The 25363-nt window shown below is 40.6% G+C and overlaps 1 protein-coding gene across 2 annotated transcripts in view; it reads right to left on the reverse strand.

Annotated features, from left to right (window-relative positions):
• The window catches only part of POLR3B (RNA polymerase III subunit B), a 109310-nt gene that overhangs the window by 82238 nt on the left and 1709 nt on the right, over positions 1–25363 (reverse strand). For both annotated transcript variants that reach the window (XM_025881247.2, XM_073900356.1), the window contains exons 2-9: positions 23424–23456; positions 20504–20560; positions 20250–20314; positions 17456–17531; positions 14712–14812; positions 6256–6347; positions 4723–4840; positions 2956–3064 (exon numbers count right to left, since the gene is read on the reverse strand). In XM_025881247.2, coding sequence (XP_025737032.1) covers positions 2956–3064; positions 4723–4840; positions 6256–6347; positions 14712–14812; positions 17456–17531; positions 20250–20314; positions 20504–20560; positions 23424–23456 — 651 coding nt within the window. The remainder of the gene's footprint in view (positions 1–2955; positions 3065–4722; positions 4841–6255; positions 6348–14711; positions 14813–17455; positions 17532–20249; positions 20315–20503; positions 20561–23423; positions 23457–25363) is intronic.

Here is a 25363-nt window from a genome sequence, read left to right on the forward strand (position 1 = left end):
ATGTGCATATTACCAAAGCAAAAAGGGTCTGGAAAAAACAGGCCCAAAAATCTAGTTCTACTTCTCAGTGGCTTTCTAAATTTGTACAATTCAAGGACTGTTTTATAACCAGAAAAGGAAAAATCTGAAATCTCAACTACAGGTTATATAAAAGTGCATATTGTTAATCGATAACCCCATTCTAAAGAGGATTTAAGCTGGCTATAAACACATGTGTTCATATGCAACATAATATTAAATTTGACAGAAAAAACTGTTATCAAAATTTTGTTACCTAGCCAAAAAAGTATTTGATAGAGGTTTTCTGATCTTAATGTGTCCATGTGTCTAGTGATGTATTTTCCATGTTAAGTGATGTAAGACTACGTGCATTATAATTAATTTATAATTTCTGGTCTAAGGAAAGCAGTCCTAAGCTTCTTTAAGCCTCTAAAACATCCATGGAAGTCTTTTGGATGCATGGGAACCCACTGCCCTCTACTGGAGATGTAATTTTACACAGTTAGATGAAATTCTCTTTATCTACAAAACAACACTAAAGGCACTGCATTGGGGTCTGTGGGATCCCAACAAGAAAAGCAAAAATTACTTCTGTGATTTAAAAATATAAACCCTGAAGTGAGGTAATAAAAAGTACATTTAAGAATTCTCTCCAGCTTCCCATCCCCCAGCTGATATAAATGGTACTGCTATTATGCTCATCTTCATCATCCTAAAAAGAAAATGACAACATCTCATTTAGAGAACTTAAAAGTATATTAATTTGCACTAAACATGAAAAAAATCTCCTACAGGGATGCCTGCATGGCTCAGTTAAGCGTCTGACTTTGGCTCACGTCATGATCCCAGGGTCCTGGTATCAAGGCCGCATCCCCTGTATTGTGCTCTCTCTCAAATAAATAAATAATCTTAAAAAAAAAAAAAAAATCTCCTACAACCTTCTTTGTGTAATTGCATTCAAAATGCAGTTGTTTCCTGAGTTAAAGAACTACCTATGAACAACCCACAACCCCCTTCCTGGGCCCAACACTAGCCTGACACGAAGAGGCCTGTCTCCCCCACTCCTGTCCTGTCGCCAGGTCACAACTCCGACAGGACAAGTTCAAGTCCTTCTCTCTTACTCCTCTGACATGTATACCAAATGTCTTTACTTCCTAACCACCTTAGTTACCTCCACCCCAGATGCTTCAACGATCCTAACAACCGCTGAGCAGGAATATTTAACTCTGAAGTGAAACTAAATGAGAAAAGAGTGTTAACCTCTAACATTGTCCCAAGTCCCCACTCTCTTCAGTATTGACCCAAATAAACTGAGCTCTTTGTTTCAATCAGTCTCGTCGGCAAGATTGACTCCTGACCCATACACAGTCAGGTGTGGGCATCCTCAGTTGTGTTTTCCAGAGCTGCCACAAACTGGGAGAACATGGAAGTGTTGCTCACAGGAAATACAGTTATGTCCTGTGGGCCTCTGGTTACATTTCCTTCAACCCATCCATACAGAACCTTGTTTGACGTGTGTTTCTGCTTACAGACACCTTAGGTGATAAACTCATGGACAACAGCCGTGTAACTCATGCCTGAACGGAGCTTATCTGACACATGTATTTTCTCCAAAAGGCACATCACTGTCTTCCTGCACTTAGAAACACTAGCCAGCACTTCAGCCTCGGCGTGGGGGCCATTTTACACAGCAAAATCCTGCCAAAAAAGCACAAAAATGTGAAAGAACATGGCCCTAGGCAGATCGCAGAAAGGGCACCTGTTAACAGCATGAGGGCAGAAACACGAAGGTAGAGTGTGGCCTTCTTCGACCTTAGCTGGGAACGCAGAGTTTGGGGACTCAAATTTTTCCCTGCTCTGAGCCTACGCGGGTCCGTGAATAACAGCAAAACCACCACAGGTGATGATCTCAGGGTCACAAATAAATTTTAGCAAGTAGGAGAACTGGCAAATACAGAATTCACAAATACTGAGGATCCACTGTATCATATAATGCTATTTTAAAATTTTGCTCAATGACTAATACTACAACTCAAGTGCTCCTAAAACATGTGTAACCTTTAAGTCTCAGAGCAGAATAGGTGAGCCACTATGCAATTATCTAAGAAGACTGAACCATTTAAACATAATTTCTATGGGAAAATGTCTTTTGGGTTCTAAGTCACCAGTTTACAAACAAGCTGAAAAAAAAAATCAGTTTTAAAGATTCATGTTTATGTAGAAATACACCAGACTCCCGAAGTCCACAAAAAATAACAAACTTGGTTCATATTCTTTGACCTGGAAAATTCTACTCCTAGGAATTTAATTTGCCTACAGATACCCTTGCCCCTGTGTAACGTGATAGATATTACTTATAGCAGTTCTGTAACAGCAAGAGATGTGTCTCTATCCCCAGTGGAGGAACGATTAAGTAAACTATAGTACACCCATAATGGGACAGTTTGTCAAAAAGACTGTGGTAGCTCTGTATGAACTAACAATATAACACGATCTCCAAGATGAAAGTTACAAAAAAGAAAACAAGCCGAGTGCAAAATGGTGTGCAATGTATGTAAGTAAAACACAAAACAGAATAAAACCTGCTACAGACTCATGTGCTTGTACAGGCGCAGACTATCTTTAGGAAGATGCACCAGGAACCAGGAGCAGTGGGGTCCTTGGGTAGGATAACTATGTGGTCAGGTCCTGGTGAGTGGAAGGCTTATTTCTCACTATATATCCTTTTGTACCTTAGGATTTTTTATTGCATAGCTGTTAAAAACAGTATTTTTGAAAACACGTGAACCCTGATCTTAGTAGCTTTCAATTTAAAATATATTACGTACCTGACAACCTATGTATGCCACAAATCTTTCTTTTCCTAGAGATCTTTATCCTCCAAATTTCTAATGACATATGAAAATAAAGCAGACAAGACTTCTTATAATTTTCAGTAGGTACCTGCAGCCTTACCTTAAATATGATGACAATGGGAATATCTTCTGACAAAGTGTTATGCCTCAAATAAAACCGTCCCTGTTTCACAGCCATATTGGTTCTGCTTTTTTTCTCATGGGTGGAGCTACAAGGAAACACAAGTTGGTTAAACTTCGTCCCCGCTTGGTTTCAAGCCAGTAGCATGCAACAGCAATGATCATCGATCAATAAGGTTCAGCAATCGATAATGATCAGTAAGGTCCTTCCTAACAGATGCCTTTTAAAGGTGCCCAACTCCTTTCCTAGCTTCCCTGCCACTTCCATGAGTATTTAAAAACACGACACACGTTTCTTTAGCTTTGAGAATACGGTGGAAGTTTTATGGGTGAATGAGTGACACTCACCAATTTATTTTGACCTACTTCACTTTGATTCCACCTGAATTGCTTTGATTCGGTGTGAGGTATATTCATGATCAATTTTATGCACTTCAAAAGAAAAACCTCACAATGAGTCTACACCATAATGAAAAAATGATGAAGAAATGAATTTATATACTGTTTAAATTAATAACCCAATAAAACACATCATCACTCTTACTATACAGTGAAGCCAAAAGAAACTACGGAATCTCCTTTTATTGGTACCTTATCAGCTATGAAGTTCCTAATAGATTTAAAAACACTTCCAGGCATAGCCAGCCTCAACAGGAACACACACTGATCACCTCTAGACACCTCGTGCACTCTGCTACATGATCTTATACTGGCTCTGATCGTCTACACACTAACGCTTACTCGAAGCAGGGTCTCCAGATCACACAGGAGGAAACCAGTGCTTAGAGAAGGTAACTGCCCATCCAAGTGCCTCGTAACTACCGAACAACTACTCTGGGATTCAAAGCCCAATTCCCTGGCTCTGAAAGTTGTGTACAGTAGGAAGACAGGAGTCACAGAATTATTAGCTCTGGGTCCAAATGCTGGCCACCTCTTCTGATCAGTAGGACCTTGAGCCCACGGCCTGTTACTCAGCAGTGAAAGAGAGATAACACCACTTATCTTGGAGGGCTGAGGTGCCAAATAATGCAGAGCACCTGATATACTGCCTGGCTCCTAGTAACTGCTCAATAAATGGCCATTATTGTTAGCCACCTACCCCCCCCATCAGAAAGAAAAATTTAAGAAGTCTGAGTTGTACAATTTATTAGAGGTCAGAAGACAAACTCTACTGCATATTGACATCTTCATTATTCTACGATTGTCTTATTCCCAGAACTTATTAATTTATAAACTTCAAATTATGTATGATAATAAATCAGAGAAAAGAAATTACAGGAGACAAGAGATGCTGTTGGAGAAAAATGAGTGTACTGTGAAAGAGACTGGTCAAGAAAACTAACAATTAGACGTTAAGGCCATGAGAGAATTCATTAAATATTGAGTAAAAAATAATCTCTGATCATATCAATGTAGGAATACATGGTTAAAATGGTCAAAGCCTAAAAACAAACACGAAAAAGTAAGGAGTGGTCTCATTTTTTTTTTCAACATTCCTTTAATGCAACAAAATTCAACTTGAATATAACAGCTAGTGGCCTTGCAACCAATGTCTCACACTTTCATTGCTAAAAATTGTAGATCAATACTCTATGCTTCCAGTGTTACACAATAAACTGAATCGTTAAACAGATCAATATTTTGCTGCCTGTTATCAGAAATAACTCGCTACCTCTGTATTGAAAGACAGTCATCTGATATTAATAGAATTATCAATGTTTCTTAACACCATCTCTGCTTTCCGTACCTGGTAACCGAAGCACCAACCGCCCCTTTCCTGTCAGCCTCCACGATGATCCTGTTCTTAGACAGCTGCTCTTGGATAAGAATAACTTTTTCTACTCCTTTGACAATGAAGTAGCCACCTGCCCAAAGGAAGCAAGAAAAGGTTCACCGCCTGTTCTTCTGACAGTGTGACTTAGTAATGACAGTGACCTCCTGATTTAGAGACCTCTCTTCCATTGCTCCACGGTGCTGACCAACACTCAATTAGAAGGGGTTTGCTGATACTGTCTCATGAATTGATGACAGTCAGCACATGATTTTATACAAATGAGCCACAAGAAACTAAACTTCCAGGGAACAGATCTTACTGGTGTACATATGACCAGCACCCGACATACACAAGAGGCAAATGAAAAAAATATATTAACTAAATTAGTCTTCAAATTTCTTAAGCATAGAAATAACCAACAATCTTCAATATAAACTCAAAATTGCCCTAAGTTTTCTAACAAATCAGGGACGATGGTAGACTAAGATTAGGTTTCGTAAGTATGCCATACTGAACAAAACCCTTAAATATTATCATATAACCTTTTTTTGCACACAATTCAGAGTGAGATAAAGTGAGACTTCATTTTACTTTTACAATATAAACAAGAACAAGCAATATATTTGACTTATGGAACATTTTGTTACAGTCTAACAAAGTCATGTCCTTTGTGAACCTCTTTCCAAAACCTTCTGTGATTCTCTATCAATGCAACTTTAGAGGAATAGATGAAAACAACTACAAATTAACTGAATCTTTACAAAATAAACTGCCTAGAACTAGGTACAAACATATAATTTTTAAAAATTTAAATGAAAGACTTTTGGTTTTTGCCCCTTTACTGCATTTAAAACAGCCTGAAGTGAGCTACTTGAATTTCTTCTGACCAGCTAACCAAGTAGCTTTGTAAGATATTCTTGAGTTTCTAAGCATAGCAAAAGAAACCACTGATCAAAGAGACAGAGAGAAGTCTGACAAAACATAACAATAAATCACATCTTGGAGTGTTAAAGTTTTAAACCCTAAATAAGAGAGGGAACAATACATCTTTCAGAAATAGAGACTAAAAGAATAAAGTTGGAGCCAAATTTCTGGATGTTCTGTGAACTTTTTTTTTTTTTTCTTAGAGAGTGCACAGGTGTGAGCCAGCTGGGCAGGGGCAGAAGGGGAGTAGAGAGGGAGAGGGAAAGGGGGGGGGGGGGGGGGGGAGGGGGAGAGAGAGAGAGAATGAATCTTAAGCAGAGTCTTCGCTGAGGGTGGAGCCCAATGCAGGACTCAATCTCATGACCCAGAGATCATGAACTGAACTGAAGCTGAAATCAAGAGTCAGAGGCATAACTGACTGTACCACCCACGAGCCCCATGTTCTGTGAACAGTTTCATCCAAGTTCATTATAAAGCAGAAAGGCTGGTATTGTTTTTGAGAATTAAAGCAACAGCAACAGCAAAAGAAAGGCCCAAAAAGGGCAAGAGGTGGGGGGCGAAAATCTTAGGAATCACACATACCTGGATCTAAAGGACATTCGTTCAGTTTGGCAAATTCTGCTGGCGTCTTCCCCGTAAGAACACAGTTTGAACTACGCAGCATTATGGGCATTCTGTTGAAAAAAAAAAAAAAAAGAAAAGAATTACATAAAGATGGTCACTGAGCAAAAGAGGTGAAAAGAGGAGGAAATGTGCCCTGTACACATCATCGAGGAGTCTGCATTCCTCTTGGACGTTTTATTTTTATTTATTTTTTAAAGATTTTATTTATTTGACAGAAAGAGACACAGAGAGAGAGGGAACACAAGCAGGGGGAGTGGGAGAGGGAGAAGCAGCCTTCCCGTGAAGCAGGGAGCCCAATGTGGGGCTCGATCCCAGGACCCTGGGACTATGACCTGAGCCGTAGGCAGATGCTTAATGACTGAGCCACACAGGCGCCCCCCTTAGACAGACAAGTGGCAGTTACGTTGAGAGCCAAGTGAAATGAAGCACTTCCTTAGGTACGTGGCTCTTCTAGTTCAGAGAATAAAAACTCAAATGTTTCCTTAAACTTTGCAGACAGACCATAATCAGAAATTGCAGGGAAGGGGCGGAGCAAGATGGTGGAGGAGTAGGAGACCTGGATTTCGCCTGGTCTCTGGAATTCAGCTGAATAGGGATCAAACCATTCTGAACACCTACGAACTCAACAGGAGATCGAAGAGGAGAGTAGCAACAACTCTCTGAACAGAGAAGCGACCACTTACTAGAAGGTCTTTTCTGATTTGTATAGAGTATGTTTGCTGGGGACGTTGTAAACATGTTAGCATTTTGTTCTCTCATTCATCTGTTCTCCTCTGCACAAAATGACAAGACGAAAAAAATCACCTCAGCAAAAAGAACAAGAGATAGTACCGTCAGCCGGGGACCTACTCAATACAGACATTAGTACGATGTCGGACCTAGGGTTCAGAATCATGACTTTAAAGATACTAGCTGGGCTTGAAAAAAGCGTGGAAGTTATTAGAGAAACCTTTTCTGGAGAAATAAAAGAACTAACATCTAACCAAGTCGAAATCAAAAAGGCTATTAATGAGGTGCAATCAAAAATGGGGGCACTAACTGCTAGGATAAATGAGGCTGAAGAGAGAATCAGCGATATAGAAGACCAAATGATGGAAAATAAAGAGGCTGAGAAAAAGAGAGAGAAACAACTACAGGATCACGAGGGCAGAATTCGAGAGATAAGCGACACGATAAGATGAAACAACATTAGAATAATTGGGATCCCAGAAGAAGAAGAAAGAGAGAGAGGAGCAGAAGGTATATTGGAGCAAATAATAGCAGGGAACTTCCCTAATGTGAGGAAGGAAACAGGCATCAAAATCCAGGAGGCACAGAGAACCCCTCTCAAAATCAATAAAAATAGGTCAACACCCCGACATCTAAGAGTAAAACTTACGAGTCTCAGAGACAAAGAGAAAATCCTGAAAGCAGCTCGGGAGAAGAGATATGTAACCTACAATGGTAGAAATATTAGATTGGCAACAGACCTATCCACAGAGACCTGGCAGGCCAGAAAGGACTGGCAAGATATCTTCAGAGCACTAAACGAGAAAAATATGCAGCCAAGAATATTATATCCAGCTAGGCTCTCACTGAAAATTGAAGGAGAGATAAAAAGCTTCCAGGACAAACAAAAACTAAAGGAATTTGCAAACACGAAACCAGCCCTCCAAGAAATATTGAAAGGGGTCCTCTAAGCAAAGAGAGAGCCTAAAAGCAGCAGAGATCAGAAAGGAACAGAGACAATATACAGTAAGAGTCACCTTACAGGCAATACAATGGCACTAAATTCATACCTTTCAATAGTTACCCTGAATGTAAATGGGTTAAATGCCCCAATCAAAAGACACAGGGTATCAGACTGGATTAAAAAACAAGACCCATCAATATGCTGTCTGTAAGAGACTCATTTTAGACCCAAAGACACCCCCATATTGAAAGTGAGGGGGTGGAAAACCATTTATCATGCTAATGGACACCAAGAGAAAGCTGGGGTGGCAATCCTTGTATCAGACAAATTAGATTTTAAACCAAAACCATAAGAGATGAGGAAGGACACTATATCCTACTTAAAGGGTCTATCCAACAAGAAGATCTAACAATTGTAAATATCTATGCCCCGAACATGGGAGCAACCAATTATATAAGGCAATTAATAACAAAAGCAAAGAAACACATTGACAGCAATACAATAATAGTGGGGGACTTTAACACCCCCCTGACTGAAATGGACAGATCGTCTAAGCAAAAGATCAACAAGGAAATAAAGACTTTAAATGACACACTGGACCAAATGGACTTCACAGCCATATTCAGAACATTCCATCCCAAAGCAACGGAATACACACTCTTCTCTAGTGCCCATGGAACATTCTCCAGAATTGATCACATCCTAGGTCACAAATCAGGTATCAACCGGTACCAAAAGACTGGGATTATTCCCTGCCTATTTTCAGACCACAATGCTTTGAAACTAGAACTCAATCACAAGAGGAAAGTTGGAAAGAACTCAAATACATGGAGGCTAAAGAGCATCCTACTAAGGAACGAATGGATCAACCAGGAAATTAAAGAAGAATTAAAAAAATTCATGGAAACCAATGAAAATGAAAACACAACTGTTCAAAATCTTTGGGATGCAGCAAAGGCAGTCCTGAGAGGAAAGTATATAGCAATACAAGCCTTTCTCAAGAAACAAGAAAGGTCTCAAATACACAACCTAACCCTACACCTAAAGGAGCTGGAGAGAGAACAGCAAATAAAGCATAAACCCAGCAGGAGAAGAGAAATAATAAAGATCAGAGCAGAAATCAATGAACTAGAAACCAAAAGAACAGTAGAACAGATCAACGAAACTAAGAGCTGGTTCTTTGACAGAATTAACAAGATTGATAAACCCCTGGCCAGCCTTATCAAAAAGAAAAGAGAAATGACCCAAATCAACAAAATCATGAATGAAAGAGGAGAGACCACAACTAACACCAAAGAAAGACAAACAATTATAAGAACATATTATGACCTTAGGGGAAAAGCTGTCAGCTTTTCCCAGCTTTTTTGCTGGCTAATATGCCAGCAAATTAGATAACCTGGAAGAAATGGGTGCATTCCTAGAGACGTATCAACTACCAAAATTGAACCAGGAAGAAATAGAAAACCTGAACACACCTATAACCACTAAGGAAATTGAAGCAGTCATCAAAAATCTCCCAACAAACAAAAGCCCAGGGCCAGATGGCTTCCCAGGGGAATTCTATCAGACATTTAAAGAAGAATTAATACCTATTCTCCTGAAACCGTTCCAAAAAATAGAAATGGAAGGAAAACTTCCAAACTCGTTTTATGAGGCCACCATTACCTTGATCCCAAAACCAGACAAAGACCCCATCAAAAAGGAGAACTACAGACCGATATCCTTGATGAACATGGATGCAAAAATTCTCACCAAAATACTAGCCAATAGGGTCCAACAGTACATTAAAAGGATTATTCACCATGACCAAGTGGGATTTATCCCTGGGCTGCAAGGCTGGTTCAACATCGGCAAATCAATCAACGTGATACAATACATTAACAAAAGAAAGAACAAGAATCATATGATCCTCTCAATAGATGCAGAAAAAGCATTTGACAAAGTACAGCATCCTTTCTTGATCAAAACTCTTCAGAGTATAGGGATAGAGGGTACATACCTCAATATCATAAAAGCCATCTATGAAAAACCTACAGCCAATATCATTCTCAATGGGGAAAAGCTGACAGCTTTTCCCCTAAGGTCAGGAACGCGGCAGGGATGTCCACTCTCACCACTGCTATTCAACATAGTATTAGAAGTCCTGGCCACAGCAATCAGACAACAAAAAGAAATCAAAGGCATCCAAATCGGCAAAGAGGAAGTCAAACTCTCACTCTTTGCAGATGATATGATACTGTATGTGGAAAACCCAAAAGACTCCACCCCAAAACTGCTAGAACTCATACAGGAATTCAGTAAAGTAGCAGGATATAAAATCAATGCACAGAAATCAGTGGCATTCCTATACACCAACAACAAGACAGAAGAGAGCCAAATCAAGGAGTCGATCCCATTTACAATTGCACCCAAAACCATAAGATACCTAGGAATAAATTTAACCAAAGAGGCAAAGGATCTGTACTCAGAAAACTATAAAATACTCATGAAAGAAATTGAAGAAGACACAAAGAAATGGAAAAACATTCCATGCTCATGGATTGGAAGAACAAACATTGTGAAGATGTCAATGCTACCTAGAGCAATCTACACATTCAATGCAATCCCCATCAAAATACCATCCACTTTTTTCAAAGAAATGGAACAAATAATCCTAAAATTTGTATGGAACCAGAAGAGAGCCCGAATAGCCAGAGGAATGTTGATAAAGAAAAGCAAAGCTGGCGGCATCACAATTCCAGACTTCCAGCTCTATTACAAAGCTGTCATCATCAAGACAGTATGGTACTGGCACAAAAACAGACACATAGATCAATGGAACAGAATAGAGAGCCCAGAAATGGACCCTCAACTCTATGGTCAACTCATCTTTGGCAAAGCAGGAAAGAATGTCCAATGGCAAAAAGACAGTCTCTTCAACAAACGGTGTTGGGAAAACTGGACAGCCACATGCAGAAGAATGAACCATTTCCTGGACCATTTCCTTACACCACACACAAAAATAGACTCCAAATGGTTGAAAGACCTAAACATGAGACAGGAGTCCATCAAAATCCTAAAGGAGAACACAGGTAGCAACCTCTTCCACCTCAGCCGCAGCAACTTCTTCCTAGAAACATCGCCAAAGGCAAGAGAAGCAAGGGCAAAAATGAACTATTGGGATTTCATCAAGATAAAAAGCTTTTGCACAGCAAAAGAAACAGTCCACAAAACCAAAAGACAACCGACAGAATGGGAGAAAATATTTGCAAATGACACATCAGATCAAGGGCTAGTATCCAAAATCTACAAAGAACTTATCAAACTCAACACCCAAAGAATAATCCAATCAAGAAATGGGCAGAAGACATGAACAGACACTTTTCCAAAGAAGACACCCAAATGGCCAACAGACACATGAAAAAGTGCTCCACATCACTCGGCATCAGGGAAATCCAAATCAAAACCTCAATGAGATACCACCTCACACCAGTCAGAATGGCTAAAATGAACAAGTCAGGAAACGACAGACGTTGGCGGGGATGTGGAGGAAGGGGAACCCTCCTACACTGTTGGTGGGAATGCAAGCTGGTGCAGCCACTCTGGAAAACAGTATGGAGGTTCCTCAAACAGTTGAAAATAGAGCTACCATACGATCCAGCAATTGCACTACTGGGTATTTACCACAAAGATACAAATGTAGGGATCCAAAGAGGTACGTGCACCCCAATGTTTATAGCAGCAATGTCCACAATAGCCAAACTATGGAAAGAGTCAAGATGTCCATCGACAGATGAATGGATAAAGAAGAGGTGGTATATATACACAATGGAATATTATGCAGCCATCAAAAGGAATGAGATCTTGCCATTTGCAACAATGTGGATGGAACTGGAGGGTGTCATGCTGAGTGAAATAAGTCAATCAGAGAAAGACATGTATCATAGGACCTCACTGATAATGAGGAATTCTTAATCTCAGGAAACAAACTGAGTATTGCTGAGTGGTGAGGGGTGGGAGGGATGGGGTGGCTCGGTGATAGACATTGGGGAGGGTATGTGCTATGGAGAGCGCTGTGAATTGTGCAAGACTGTTGAATCACAGATCTGTACTTCTGAAACAAATAATGCAACATATGTTAAGAAAAAAGAAAAAGAAGAAGATAGCAGGAGGGGAAGAATGAAGGGGAGTAAGTCGGAGGGGGAGACGAACCATGAGAGACGATGGACTCTGAAAAACAAACTGAGGGTTCTAGAGGGGAGGGGGGTGGGGGGATGGGTTAGCCTGGTGATGGGTACTAAGGAGGGCACGTTCTGCGTGGAGCGCTGGGTGTTATGCACAAACAATGAATCATGGAACACTATATCAAGAACTAATGATGTAATGTATGGTGATTAACATAACAATTAAAAAATTAAAAAAAAAAAGAAATTGCAGCAACTCTGCACCCATGGTAAGCAAAGGGACTGCCATTCGGTATGAAGAAATACCACGATGAACAAAGTGTGAGGAACAGAGACTGTCAAGACTTACCAGGCAATTTTAAGAACTATGCAAAACTACATGTGAAAATAATTTAAAAATCTATGAATAGGCTGAATAACAGATTTGCCCCTGGGTGCAGACGGAATTATTGAGCTGTAAAGGAAAGCTGAAAAAACTGTTGAGACTGTATGTCAGAAAGACAAAGAGAAGGAAATATATGACAAAGTTTAAGAGACATGGAAAAGACAGAGTGAAAAGGTCTCATATTCATCTAATCAGATTCTAGATGGAAAAAAATACAAGCGGCAAGGAGTCCTATTCAAAAAGATGGTGGCCGTGGACTTACAAAAATGTAGGAAAGCCATTAACCCACACATATCGAATCCACGCATATCCAATCATATCTACACAGAATAAATAAAAAGAAAGCCACTTCAAAATACACCATAGTCAAGATACAATCATCGAAGACAAAGAAAAGATTTAAGAACCCAGAGAGAAGAGCAGGCCGCTTACCAAACAGGGAAGGATGACTGGACAGACAGGGGCCCACCTGCAATGAAGGAGGGATGGGGCGGGGGGAGGGCAGTGCAAATTGCAGAGAGAGAACTGGCACCTAAATGGTGCATTCTGTTAGGGCATCATGCAGAATGAGGTCCACATGAGGAGATTTTCAGACAAAACCAGAAATTCAGAGTTTTTAATACATAGTGTCTAAAGTTGATATATCAAGAAATAGAGGTATATACATAGCATTTTAAAGTCACAGATGCAATAACCACCAGAGTAAGAGACATGGTCACAAGATCACAATGGGACTGGGGTGAGGAACAGGGGAGGCTATTGCTTTGTATCTCAAGTGCTCTCATGTACTATTTGATTTGTTACCAAGTAGGAATATTACCTGGACTAAACTGAAATCTTTTTCGCTCAAAAAACAAAAACAAAAACAAAAAAACCCCAAAGCCCACAACCTCTACAGGAGGTCATGTATAATGGGGCTAGTGCGTGGTACATGCAAGCACTCTGATCCACAAAGGTCACCTGCATGAGTGCAGTGAATGCAACCACCTCTCCCAGAGTCTGGCACACAGCGGGTATTCACCAATTACTGGTTACATGCACGCCCTTCCTGCCTCCTCTTAACCAGGATGTAAACCCTGCATTGTACCGTGATGCTCTGTGCCTGTCTTTCCAGTCTGCCCTTCACAAAATTCAATGTGGGAAATTATTAATGATCCAAAATTTAACTGGACACGACTATGGTCCATATGTGAGAAAGAAAGAAGATCTGAACACTGATAAACAGTCCTGCTAAAACAAAGATTAATATTCTAATATCTATCCCAACTTACTTTCCTGACTGAAGAGTGAGGACAGGAGCGATACACACAGCCCCCTCCTTCGGGAGACTGTAGGGAAGGATCTGTTAACCCCGTGTGTTTCCACGTCACTCTGGACCTCTCCATCACAGCACTTACCAAGTGGTACCCTAGTTACTTAAGCCTGCCTTCCCTGGCAGCTGGGGATGAACACAGCCAACTTAGTTGTGTCTAAATATCTTCTGCTGACCCGAGTACCCAGCATAGTGCAGAACAAGTGACAGGCAACTGGTGCATATTTGCTGAACCAATGGGTATTTGTTAAGCTCTTAGCACTTTTGAAGGGAGGGTAAAAACACTTGGGCAGGAACTGTTTGCACTAAGTTTAAAGTCCAACACCATTAGCAGATTCACAATATTGTGGGTTTTGTCCATTTCGACAGGTGAGTCAGTATATTTTCCTAACTAGGAAAAGCAGACTGCAACAATGCGCGCTGATGCGATCTATCATTTCCAAACCTGTTCCAGGCAGATAAGTAACTTCTCCCTTACATATCGCTACACTGGAAACAGTTCAACTTCCAAGAAAAGTCAAACTTAAAATACACAGGAATCCACCAAGAAGACTAGCCCAGGAGAGTTCACTGAAATGCTATCTTACCTCATGTTTCCCTAACAGCTGGGATTTCGGGAGGAAACGGCAGCATTTTCCTTAGCTTTACAGAAAAGATTTCACAAGGAAAAAGCAGCACCACCGCCGCGGTGTGCTGGCCACTGCTCTGAGCGCTTCCTGGGCCAACTCACAGGGTCCCCAGAAAGACTCCCATGAAGTAGGCACCGTTTCCCACATTTTTTGGGTGAGGAAATGGGGCAAAGGGGACTGTAGTGCTTGCTCAAGTCACCCCACAAGACTAGGATGCAGGCAGTGTGGCTCCAGCTCGGACATCATTTCCCACCTGCCAATGGGTAAGGCGTTCCGGATGATCCTCTGGCTGCCTCGGGTATATTCAATATCCACTGTGATGGGGGCAGAGTACGTCATGTCCCGCAAACGGCACTGAAAGACAACCAGACAGTCACTGCTCCTCCTGCCTGGGAAAGAAAGGGTCCTGAAGCCTCCAAGAGCTCCATTCCTGGTAGAAGTATAGTCCACACTGAACTGAGCTGTTCCAGCTGCTGCCGTAAGGGCCCCGGGAGTGACAAGCCTGCCTTCTCCATGTGGGGAATGCCAGCCACTGACCCAGACACCCCCAGGCCATCTCTGCCCCAGCCAGCCCAGAAACGACACAATAACTCTGGTACTATCTTCTCGCTACCTGATGCCATCCCCAGTCTGTTCCCATCTTCGAAGCAATTAGATTGTTCCTTGAAAATTGGGTCCATGGAAAGTAATCAATGTGGTTACCTTATTGGAAAAGCTAACAGCCAGTATAATACCTAAAGTATACACATACACAAACTAAAAAATTTAAACTATACTTCCTTTTATTCTCCAAATAAACTAACTCTATCACAAAGTTCCTTCACAAGCGGTATCCTATAGCACAAATCATTCAACACATCCTATTAACAATTTATGCATCAGTTGGGGAACTTTAGAAACTACTGGTGTGTGCTTTAGTGAGGCGATGACTCGCTAAAGGATGCCCTTACTTGAGTCATGATCAAACACGGCAAACCCCACCAAAATCTTGATGACCTCCTGTTTTATTGATGGTCATCAGGTGGCTTGCATTCTCAAAAAGAGAATTTCTCTGAACATTGACCATGCAATTCATGGGACGGAATCCTCTGCCTTCAACTGAACCAAAGACAGATTTAAACTTTTTCTTTCTTTCCCAGTGCCTGGGATCTTAAAATATTAGATATCTCTATTAATGATGAATGAAAATTGCTTATTTTATACTTAATTAGATTGAGCCTCCGCCTTCTGGCCACACCAAAGGTGACGTGGCATGGAGGTTCAGAGCGTGCACCCTGCCGCCTGGGCTCAAATCCTGGCTCTACCGCTTAAGTTTTGAATAACCCTTCTGCACCTTGGTCTCATCGTATGTAAAGAGGGAATGAGAATAATTTTAATTCCTAAGAGTATAAATATGTATTTTTAGAATAGTGCCTAGTACAGAGTATTTATCTCATTTTTATTAAAAAAAACTAATGTAATGCCCATGATGGGCAAATATTTGTGTGTTTCAACAAACTCCTCTCCTTCAAATGGAAATGAAATTTGACAGAGGTGGTAAAAGTGGGGACCCTTTTCATAGGCCCCAAACTACCCCATAAGGGCCCCTGGTCCCCCTCCGCCTCTCTGTCATCACAGGAGTGGGGCTGTGCTGGGGGATCTGCAGGGCCAGCACCTGCCACTCCTACCATGGGTCCCCTGACTGCCCACCCACCTGCTCTCCCACTCTCCCCGTCTCTCCAAGGATCAAAATCCCTCCAAGAAATCTTCGTGCCCTCTCTCCCTAACTGAAATAATGCCCATGTGTTTTCTCCAACATCAGGAAGAATGATTATGACAACTGTGGCCTCAGGCTTCTCGAACTACCTCAAAATACTTTGTCTTCTCTCTACTCTACACTTGGTAAGATAATTCAGAAGATGACTTGGAAATTGCTAATTGGTGCCTAGTTCTTAAAAAATTGGAAAACTCCAGCAAAACGGACTGGGGAAGTGGCAAAAGTGAAAGTGGTGCATACACTTTCCAACATTCCAAACCTCGCCACTTCCTACTCAACACAACTTCCCTTCCCGCGCCTACCTCACCCTTCCAGGCATTTCAGCGAGCAACCCCTGGTGTCTGTTTCATGTGCTCTGTTATTTTACTCTCACCACAGAGTATGAACTCCTTGAGGAAGGAAAGGGTCTCATTTCTTTTGTCTCTCTCAATGCTGAGGCACAAAATACACATTCAACTGACACTCGATGCTCCGTGATTAAGTAACACCAACATTTAGCTGAGTGAAATGTTTGGTTCCATGATCATGCTTCCCATCTAACATCGCTCAGGCAACAACCCTAACATTCTAACAACTTATTGTTTAGTAAAGAAAGGTTCCTCTGCCATTTTCCCTAACTGCTTAACATTTCAGCTTTACGTTAACACAAACTACATAAATCTACAAAAATCATTTTTTTTCCTAAATCAATTCCAAATTATGGACACTAAGTGGAAGAATTTTCAGAGGAATCTAGAATGTGTTAAAAGCCAATAAACAAGCCTGTTCTATAACCCTTTGTCTGCAGCTCTGCTAAAATCCTGGTATTCAAATTTTCTTCCCATCCATCTCTTCTAACAGACTCGGAGCCCTGCCCTTGGTCTCCTCTGCCTAAAACAATGCCTGCTGACCCTCAAAAAATGTGCTCAGTAACCTCTGCAAAAGCACAGCACACGGTCCTAGGCACAAGTGGCTGGCTGGGGCAAGGGTGAGGGGAGGGCTGCTCGAAAGCTCAGAAGCAAGGACGCAGACAGGACACAGTTATGTAACAGCACACATTAACTAGGATTCAATGACAAACTAAATCGTGCTGAACTGTTTCTCTATACAGTTATTATATAAATGCTAATTTATTTTGGTTATCTTTGCCTCATAGGAGATATTCTTCCCCTGTTTTTAAATCATTCTAAGAGCATATATTAAGGGCAAAGACTCTTTGAGTTAAGGCAAACAAATTCAATTATGGTAAGGCAGATAATTACCTCATGAGGCGATACTGGTCTAGTTACATTGAAGCTTTCTTCAACATCAGGGAGCCCCACATAGATATTAAGATACCTGAAAAACAAATTATTCCATGACCAATTATACCATTTCAAAGAACATATGAACAAACAAGCTATTTTCCTCCCAAATACAAGGATTATACTTTGACAAATACTTACCTTGCTAAGAATGACAAACAAGTTAAAAATTGTAATTTGAGATCTTCTTGACGTGATAGTACATAGAGCTCTGCCAAGGAGGAAAAATACTATCAAAGTCTTTTTTAAGAAATTACTATAAATCTCTTTTTAAAAATAGTGGAAAGATAGCTCTCTAAAGGTAATATTTAATGAAAAGAGCTATTATTCGTGTAAGAAAGAAGAGGTTGTAAGGGGGAAAAAATACAGCTCGTCCTTGACTTACAGCAGGGGTACAGCCCAATAAACCCATTGTCAGTTGAAAAGACTATTAAGTCAAAAATTCATTTAATATACCTAACCTACCAACCATCAGAGCTTAGCCCGGCCTACTGTAAATGGGCTCAGAATAATTACATTAGCTTATAGTTGGGGAAAATCATTTAACACAGAGCCTACTTGAAAATACAGTATTAACTACCTCATGCAATTCATTGAATACTGTACAGAAAGTGGAAAACAGAATGATTAGGTGTCAGCTGTTGACCCTCGTGACCGCGGGGCAGGCGGGAGCTGTGGCCACACTGCCCAGGATCACAAGAGGATTGTGCTGCATATTGCTAGCCTGGGAAAAATTCAAAATTCAAAATTCAAAGTACAGCTTCTACCGAATTGGGTCTAGTTTTCACACCATCGTAAAGCTGAAAACTCGTTAAGTTGAACCACTGTAAATCAGGGACCATCTCTATACGCTCATTATGGCAAAAGAAACAGGAAGAAAGCAGAAACTAACGAGACTGGTGACCTACTGGGAGTGTCTGGCAACAGGGTGGAAAGAGTCGGGAGGGGAGTGGCAACTTCCTGAAAATACTTTTTTCTATAGGTCTAACTCTTACAATCATGTTTCACAAACTCAAAAAGCAAATGCATAATTAAAATCGACCAGGACGCAGAAGGGGACCCAAAATGGAATACAAACACCACAGCCTTACAAACGAGTAATGTGACTGCACTCAGAAGGTGGGAAAGGAAACGAGTCTGAGTAACTTTGGAAACGGTATTTTGCTCGGATGCTGTAGAGATAAAGACAAAAAAAGCAATGTACAGATATTGTACTCTATTTAGTAAATTTTATTCTCACAGAGGTTATCAATTAGCAATTCTGAAACTATGTATACTCTAGGACTGAATAAATAGGTACAAATAGTATGGATAATGAGAGCCAGGTTTCTCATTTTAGGGATAGAACTTACAAATAAGGAAAGAGGTCAGTTAGAATGAGTCCTGTGGAGCTGGCCTGAAATAGGAGGTATCAGTATGCTGGTTTTTTATATAAAAATGGATAGCATATGGAAATCCCGATGTATGCATGCATGTTAGTATATAGAAACACATGTTTCCTTGCTCCATCTACCAAGGCTTTAGTATCCCTATCTTGGTTTTTAAACACTATTGTCCAGAAAAGGGGACTAGGGCTCCCTGGGAAATGGCTGATTCCAGGCTGACGCAGGGAAAAAAAACAGATCAACCACATCCCATGGCACCAGAAAGTAGTGCTTGAAAATTAACTGGGGTGTGCTGAAAGGACACAGCAGTCAACTCGAAGACTCTCCAATGGCCAAAGCAAGGACAATTTGACCAGTAAAATGACACTATTGGATTATGACCCACAGATTAAAATATACAAGTTTACAATATAAATAAAATTAAAGAGATAAAGGGAAGAAAAAGTTCTTCCTTCCAATAGAATTCCAGTACTAACGTATAAGGAATGATGGCAAGAAAGCCTCACCAAGTGGTAAACACACAGCAGTAATTGTTATAAGAACCATCCTTGATGCTAAAATTAGTGGGTAAGCTATGTGCATAGTATCAAAGGATCTCCCCGGAAGACACTTATTACAAGAAGAAAAATAGTAAATTACACTGGACAAAACCTGCATATACCACCTTAATCAAGTGAACAAAGGTAAAACCACCAAGAGTAGAATATACTGACACCTGTAACCCCTGACACAATGCAGGGAAAATGGCACAAAACATTCTGTGCCAAAAATGCGTAAGCCAACTGAATCTTGAGCAAACCTCATACAAACCCAAATCAAAGGACGTCCTACAAAACAATGGATCAGAATTCTTCAAAAGTGTCAAGGTGATAAAAGACGAAGAAAGTATGAGGAACTGTCACAGCCTGGGGGAAGCTAAAGAGACATGAGAACTAATCATCATGTCGGGCTCTGGATTGAATCCTGGGCCAGAAAAAAAGACATGAGTGGGAAAGCTTGAAATGAGACATGCTGAGTAGTTGACAGTATTGTATCAGTGCTAACTGCCTGGGTCTGCTAATTGTAGTTTGGTTACGTAAGATGTTAATATTAGCACAGGCTGGGTGAAGGATAATATGGAACTCTCCATACTATTTTGGTAATTTTTCTCTAAGTTTAAAATTGTTCTAAAAAATGTTTTAACCTAATAGTTTCAGTACTTCTCACGCATAGCTCGTTATAATTAGTTTACCAATTAAAAAGTGAATAATTTTCTTATGAACCAGATAAAGACAGTTATTTTGACAGAGTTTTGGTAACAACCACATTCACTTTAAAAAACGTTAGACGTAACCAAAGCAGCAAATCAAGAGTAGCTGATTCCTTACTTCAGGTACCACATGGGGTCGGCATCGCTTGTGACCTTTTCGTTGGCTTTCATTATCTTCTTTATCTGCAGGGGAAAGAGGACCATTAGGAACATCTCTGGCTTCCATCAGTTCTCGTCTCTCTACTTTTTTATTTTTTAAGTAGGCTCCACACTCAACGTGGGGCTCAAACTCACGACCCCAAGATCAAATCACCTGCTCTACTCAGTGAGCCCGCCAGGCGCCCCTCTCTGCTTCCAAGCCCTGCTGCTTACCTCCACGTTAATGAAATAGTTGAATGAATCTATATGCTGTTTCACAAGGCCTTTCACCTAAACAGACAAAAAACAGAAAGTAGGTTAGCAACAACACAGCATACTATGTCATAGACTCTAACCACAGGGGACCTTCATATTTTTCTCAAAACCAAAGTGAGAAAAAAAAAATCCACAATATCACTTAGTAGAACTTTACATTTATGTGTCCTCATTCCACTCCTACTCCATCCTAATACACCCTCAAATTTTCCTCCTTGAGAATCAATCCGACCCTTGGAATTCAAGATAGGGGTATTTGAACATACCTAATGACTCCCCACAAGCTAACAAATGAGGCAAGGTTTTCTCTGCATACTTTCAATTTACAAAAATCCAAGAAACAAAATACAGCAATTAAGCATTGTTTCTTCAACCCTCAAAAACGCCTGTTTTCTTTTCTGTCTTTCCCTATCCGGGAAATTTCGAAACTCAGATTACTTATAGAAGACCAAGGGGGGAAAAATGAGGATCTTTATTAAGAAAATTGAAAATCACTGCATTTGAAATTGAAAGGCAGGTGAAACTCATGGAACCTAAGAGCAGATACCAGCCAGCAGAGACTTCCCTTTCATCTCAGAAGTCAAAGACAACCATGCACATAAGTGTGGTGTGCTATGGAAAACACTGAAACAATAACACAGACTCCAAAGTGTTAGAATTTAGAAGGCCTGTATGTGTTCTTTTTTTAAATATTAATTTTCAAGCACAATGGGTTCAGCACTACTAGAACATTCCTAACACATAATCAGAGCCTTTGCTTTAATTACACTTCCTTATTTGGATCTCACTGGCTTACAAAACAACCATCCCATTTAGAAGCAGTCCTAATTACAGGGGAAAAAAAATTCAACCTTATATACTGATCTGATGTCTACCTTCCTCCAGTTTCCACCTCTTGGACTTAACTGTCCTTCTGGAGAGAAAGGCCTGTTCTTAGTCCGCTTATTTATAACTCTCCTTCATGTTGTCACATTCAGGATGACCTATTCAACTATGTCTCACATGCATGCCTTCCAGACCCTTCCTTCAGCAGCAGATGGCCTGCTCCTGGGCGTGCTTCAGTTGGCCAATGTTCCTCCTAATACGGGCACCCTGAACTCACTGACAAGGTTCTCGACAGTCTGACCAGCATACAATGGGGCTACTGCCTCCCTCATTCTGGATACCACACCACCACCATTTATTTAAAAAAAAAAAAAAAAAAATCAAGGCCACGTTACTGACTCATCAACTAAAACTCAAAAGGTCATGCTTATCTTCACAAAACAATGCTATTAAGTCAAACACAGCCAATTTGGTATTTGTACAAAAGCAAGTACAGGGATTTACATTTGTCCCTCTTCACTGTTGTCATCCCAGCCTAAGAACTGAGTCTTGAGTCTGTTGGCCAACAGCGGTGGCAGCCTTATAAGCTTTACGTTTCCGTCTTCAGTTATGTATTAAAATCTTTATACGTTTATTCTTAGGCAAATATATTTCAAGGTGGTCTGAGTAAAGGAGAATCCCAACTTTGAGTGAATGAATGAATGAATGAATGAATGAAATGACCAAAGTCTTAGGTCTCTACTGAATTCTCACTCTCTTCTTGGACCATGTGCCATCATTTGTCTCCTCTTTCTTGAATCATAAATACCACCCTTTCTCCTCTGCTTTTATACACTTCCTTAAAAAAAAAACAAAAACAAAACCTTTCCCTTCCCTTGACCTTATTACCATTTTATTTCTTTCTTGGTCACTCTTCTTAAAACCTCTTTAACAGCTTCCTATTGCTGTTACAAGAAAAGCCAACATCCTTAACATGGCTTTCAGATCTGGCCAGCAATCTGGCCCAGCCTCCCCAGAACCACACCCAGCACTCTCCCTTCTGCCTACAACACAAAACTAAGTCAGATAAGCCTCTACTGATTTTTCAAAGTCTCCATGCTTTCATTTAGCATGCTTTCAACATCCATCCACATTGTAGTATGCATCAGCACTTGATTTCTTCTTATTGCCAAATAATAATCCACTGCAGAACCACTGTATGGATATCCCAGATTTTATTCATCCATCTGCCAGTTGATGGCCATTTGGGTTGTTTTTACTTTTTGGCTATTATGAACATGTGTGTACAAGTTTTGTGGGACATGTGTTTTCATTTCTCTTGAGTAAGTAGGAGCAGAATTGCTGGATTATATGGTAACTCTGTTTAGCCATCTGAGGAACTGCCGCCAGGCTGCTAACCAAAGCAGTTGCAGTATTTTACATTCCCACCAGTAGGGTTCTAGTTTCCCCACATCCTCATCAACATTTGTTTATTACCTTTCTCTTTGATTACTGCCATCCTAATGGGTGTCAAGTGATCGATCACTGTGGTTCCCCCTACGTCTCAGCTTATGCTCTTTAAAAGTGAACTGAAGCCCTCTACTAATCTTATATTCAGCAGTTCTGTGATGATCCACTCATCCACTCCAGCCAGACTGGTCACCGTTCTTACAGATGCTGTGGAGGCTCCCCTTAAGTGCTTCTATCATGGCGAGCTCTCTGCATTAGACCTTTCAGCCTACTTAAATCCTGTCCTCCCAAGATGGGGTTTACATCTCACCTCGTCTGGGAGACCTTCTCTGACCACCTGTGGCATCACTCTTTTGCCAACCCCACTTCGTTACTGCGTATACTACATCCTATCTCTAAAATTAGATGACCACTCTCCCAACCAGCACTTTACATGTGGTCAGGGAAACTGCCTTATAATTCCTTCTATTTCTAAAATATAGCAAATTACAGAGTTGTGCAAAGTCAAAAATTATTAGTTGGTGATAAACACTTAATCTTTAAGAAAGATGAATTTAACTTTTTTCATTTGAAAAATAACTATTATTAAATGTTAAACAATTACCTTTAAAAATGCTGGAAGCAGCCTCCATTTTTCCTGCGAACCAAAGCAACAGGAGTATCAGCACTCTGTGCCAGCAACCACAATATTTTTATAAGAAGTTATTTTAATTTACCAAAAATGACTTACTTTATCACAGAAAGCAAAAGAAAATAAATCAAAATGAAAAGAACAATTTTAAAATTGTAACCACTTTTATGGAAATCCTAGATGTGTATGTATGCATTCAAATTTATATATACACACATATACCACCTATTTCTTAAACAGAATATACTTTAATCTTTTGATGAGTTAAGGTTCCAAGCACTTTTCATACATTATTTTATTGTCATGACACCTCCTGAGCAAGCTGGGTTTGCCAGTTTGAGACAGGGAGAGTTAGTTTCAGAGTCCTGGGAAGCTGGATCTCTTGGCCCAAAAAGAGTTCTTTCTCCTTCCCATTCTTTCCCAGCTAGTGTCTGGTCGAAGCTCATCTCATCAAAGGATCTGCTTTGATGAGGACTGCATACATGATGCTCATCTCCTACCTTAAATACCTGCAAACTCACATACTGCTCGAGTTCTTAGGTATGGCATCTACTCTGCTAATGAGAAATCTAACAAGTGGTTAGAAACAAGTCTAAAGTAAGGATACACAGTTTCTGAGTAAGGGCCTAAGGACCACACAGGATCCCGCAGCAGCTATAAAAACCCTTGACTTTCACTCTGAGTGACATAAGAAGCATCAGAAGGTTCTGAGCAAAAGAGTGATGGGATGTTGACTCATCTTAACTGGATCACTCTAGCTGCTGGGTTCAGAACAGACAAGGTCAGAAGCAGAGAAATGACTCAGGAGTTTATGGAAATACTCCAGGCCAATGGTTAACAGTACAGATAGTGAGAAACTGTAGTTAGGAGACACAATCAAAGCCAACAGGACTTGATCAAAGATTAGATACTCTGAAAAAGAGGAGTCAGGACCAACCCCCCAGAGTTGCCATTTATGGAGAGAATGCAGGGATACTGCTGAGCAGCAGGGTTAGGTGTGGACGGGCTATCAGGAATTTGGCTGGGAGCATGTTAAGTTTGATATATCCATTAGACAGTCAGGGGGAGATGGCAAAGAGACAACAAACAGGGGTCTGGTGCTTGGGAAGAGAGTGGCCTAAAGATACAAATTAGGGAGAGGTCCGCGGATGGAGGACAATTAAAGCCACATAATGGATGAGATCACCTAAGGAGTGTGGATGGGGAAGAGTTCCGTGCAGTGAGATCACAAACACTCTAATATATAGAGAGGAGCAGCAGAAGGCAGCTCCAGCAAGAGGAGTGACAGGAGGGGTCAGGGAGGGAAGCGAAAACCTGGAGAAAGGAAAACACATTTTTCAAGAAGGAAGAGAGGTGGGGTACACATACATCTGTATCTTCCTCTCAATGTTGCTGTGGCCCTGAAACTGCTCTAAAAAAAAGTCAGTCTGCCAAAAAAAAAAAAAAAAAAAAGGAGGGAGTCAGGCAAAACTAATCTATGATGATAGAAATCAAGTAAGTTCAAAAGGGTTCATAAGGGAACTTTCTGGGGTGATGGAAATGTTCTAGATCTTGTACTGGGTGGCAGTTGTTTGGGTATACGTAACTGTCGAAACGAATGTAATTGAACACTTCAGATCTGTGCATTTTATTATATGTAAATCTACAAAGAGGAATGAGAGAAAAATCCAGAAGGAACTGTGTGAACAGAGATCTCAGAGCAGAACGGGGAAGGAGGTGGGAATGGTGGGAAAAGACTGAAGAAGTAAATAGTGGCCAGACCAAGGAGAACCTTATAAATACGGTTAAGATGTTAGATTTTGCTCTAAGAGCACAGGGCAGCGGTTGAAGAATTTTAATCATGGGAGCAACACGATCATAGTTGTGTACTTAAACTGATGGTAAAGTAAAATAAAACTGACGGCTCTGGCTAC

This window comes from Callorhinus ursinus, unplaced genomic scaffold (genome assembly GCF_003265705.2).
Source record: "Callorhinus ursinus isolate GAN/ISIS: 27379988/994484 unplaced genomic scaffold, GSC_fseal_2.0 scaffold14, whole genome shotgun sequence".
Lineage (NCBI taxonomy): Eukaryota > Metazoa > Chordata > Mammalia > Carnivora > Otariidae > Callorhinus > Callorhinus ursinus.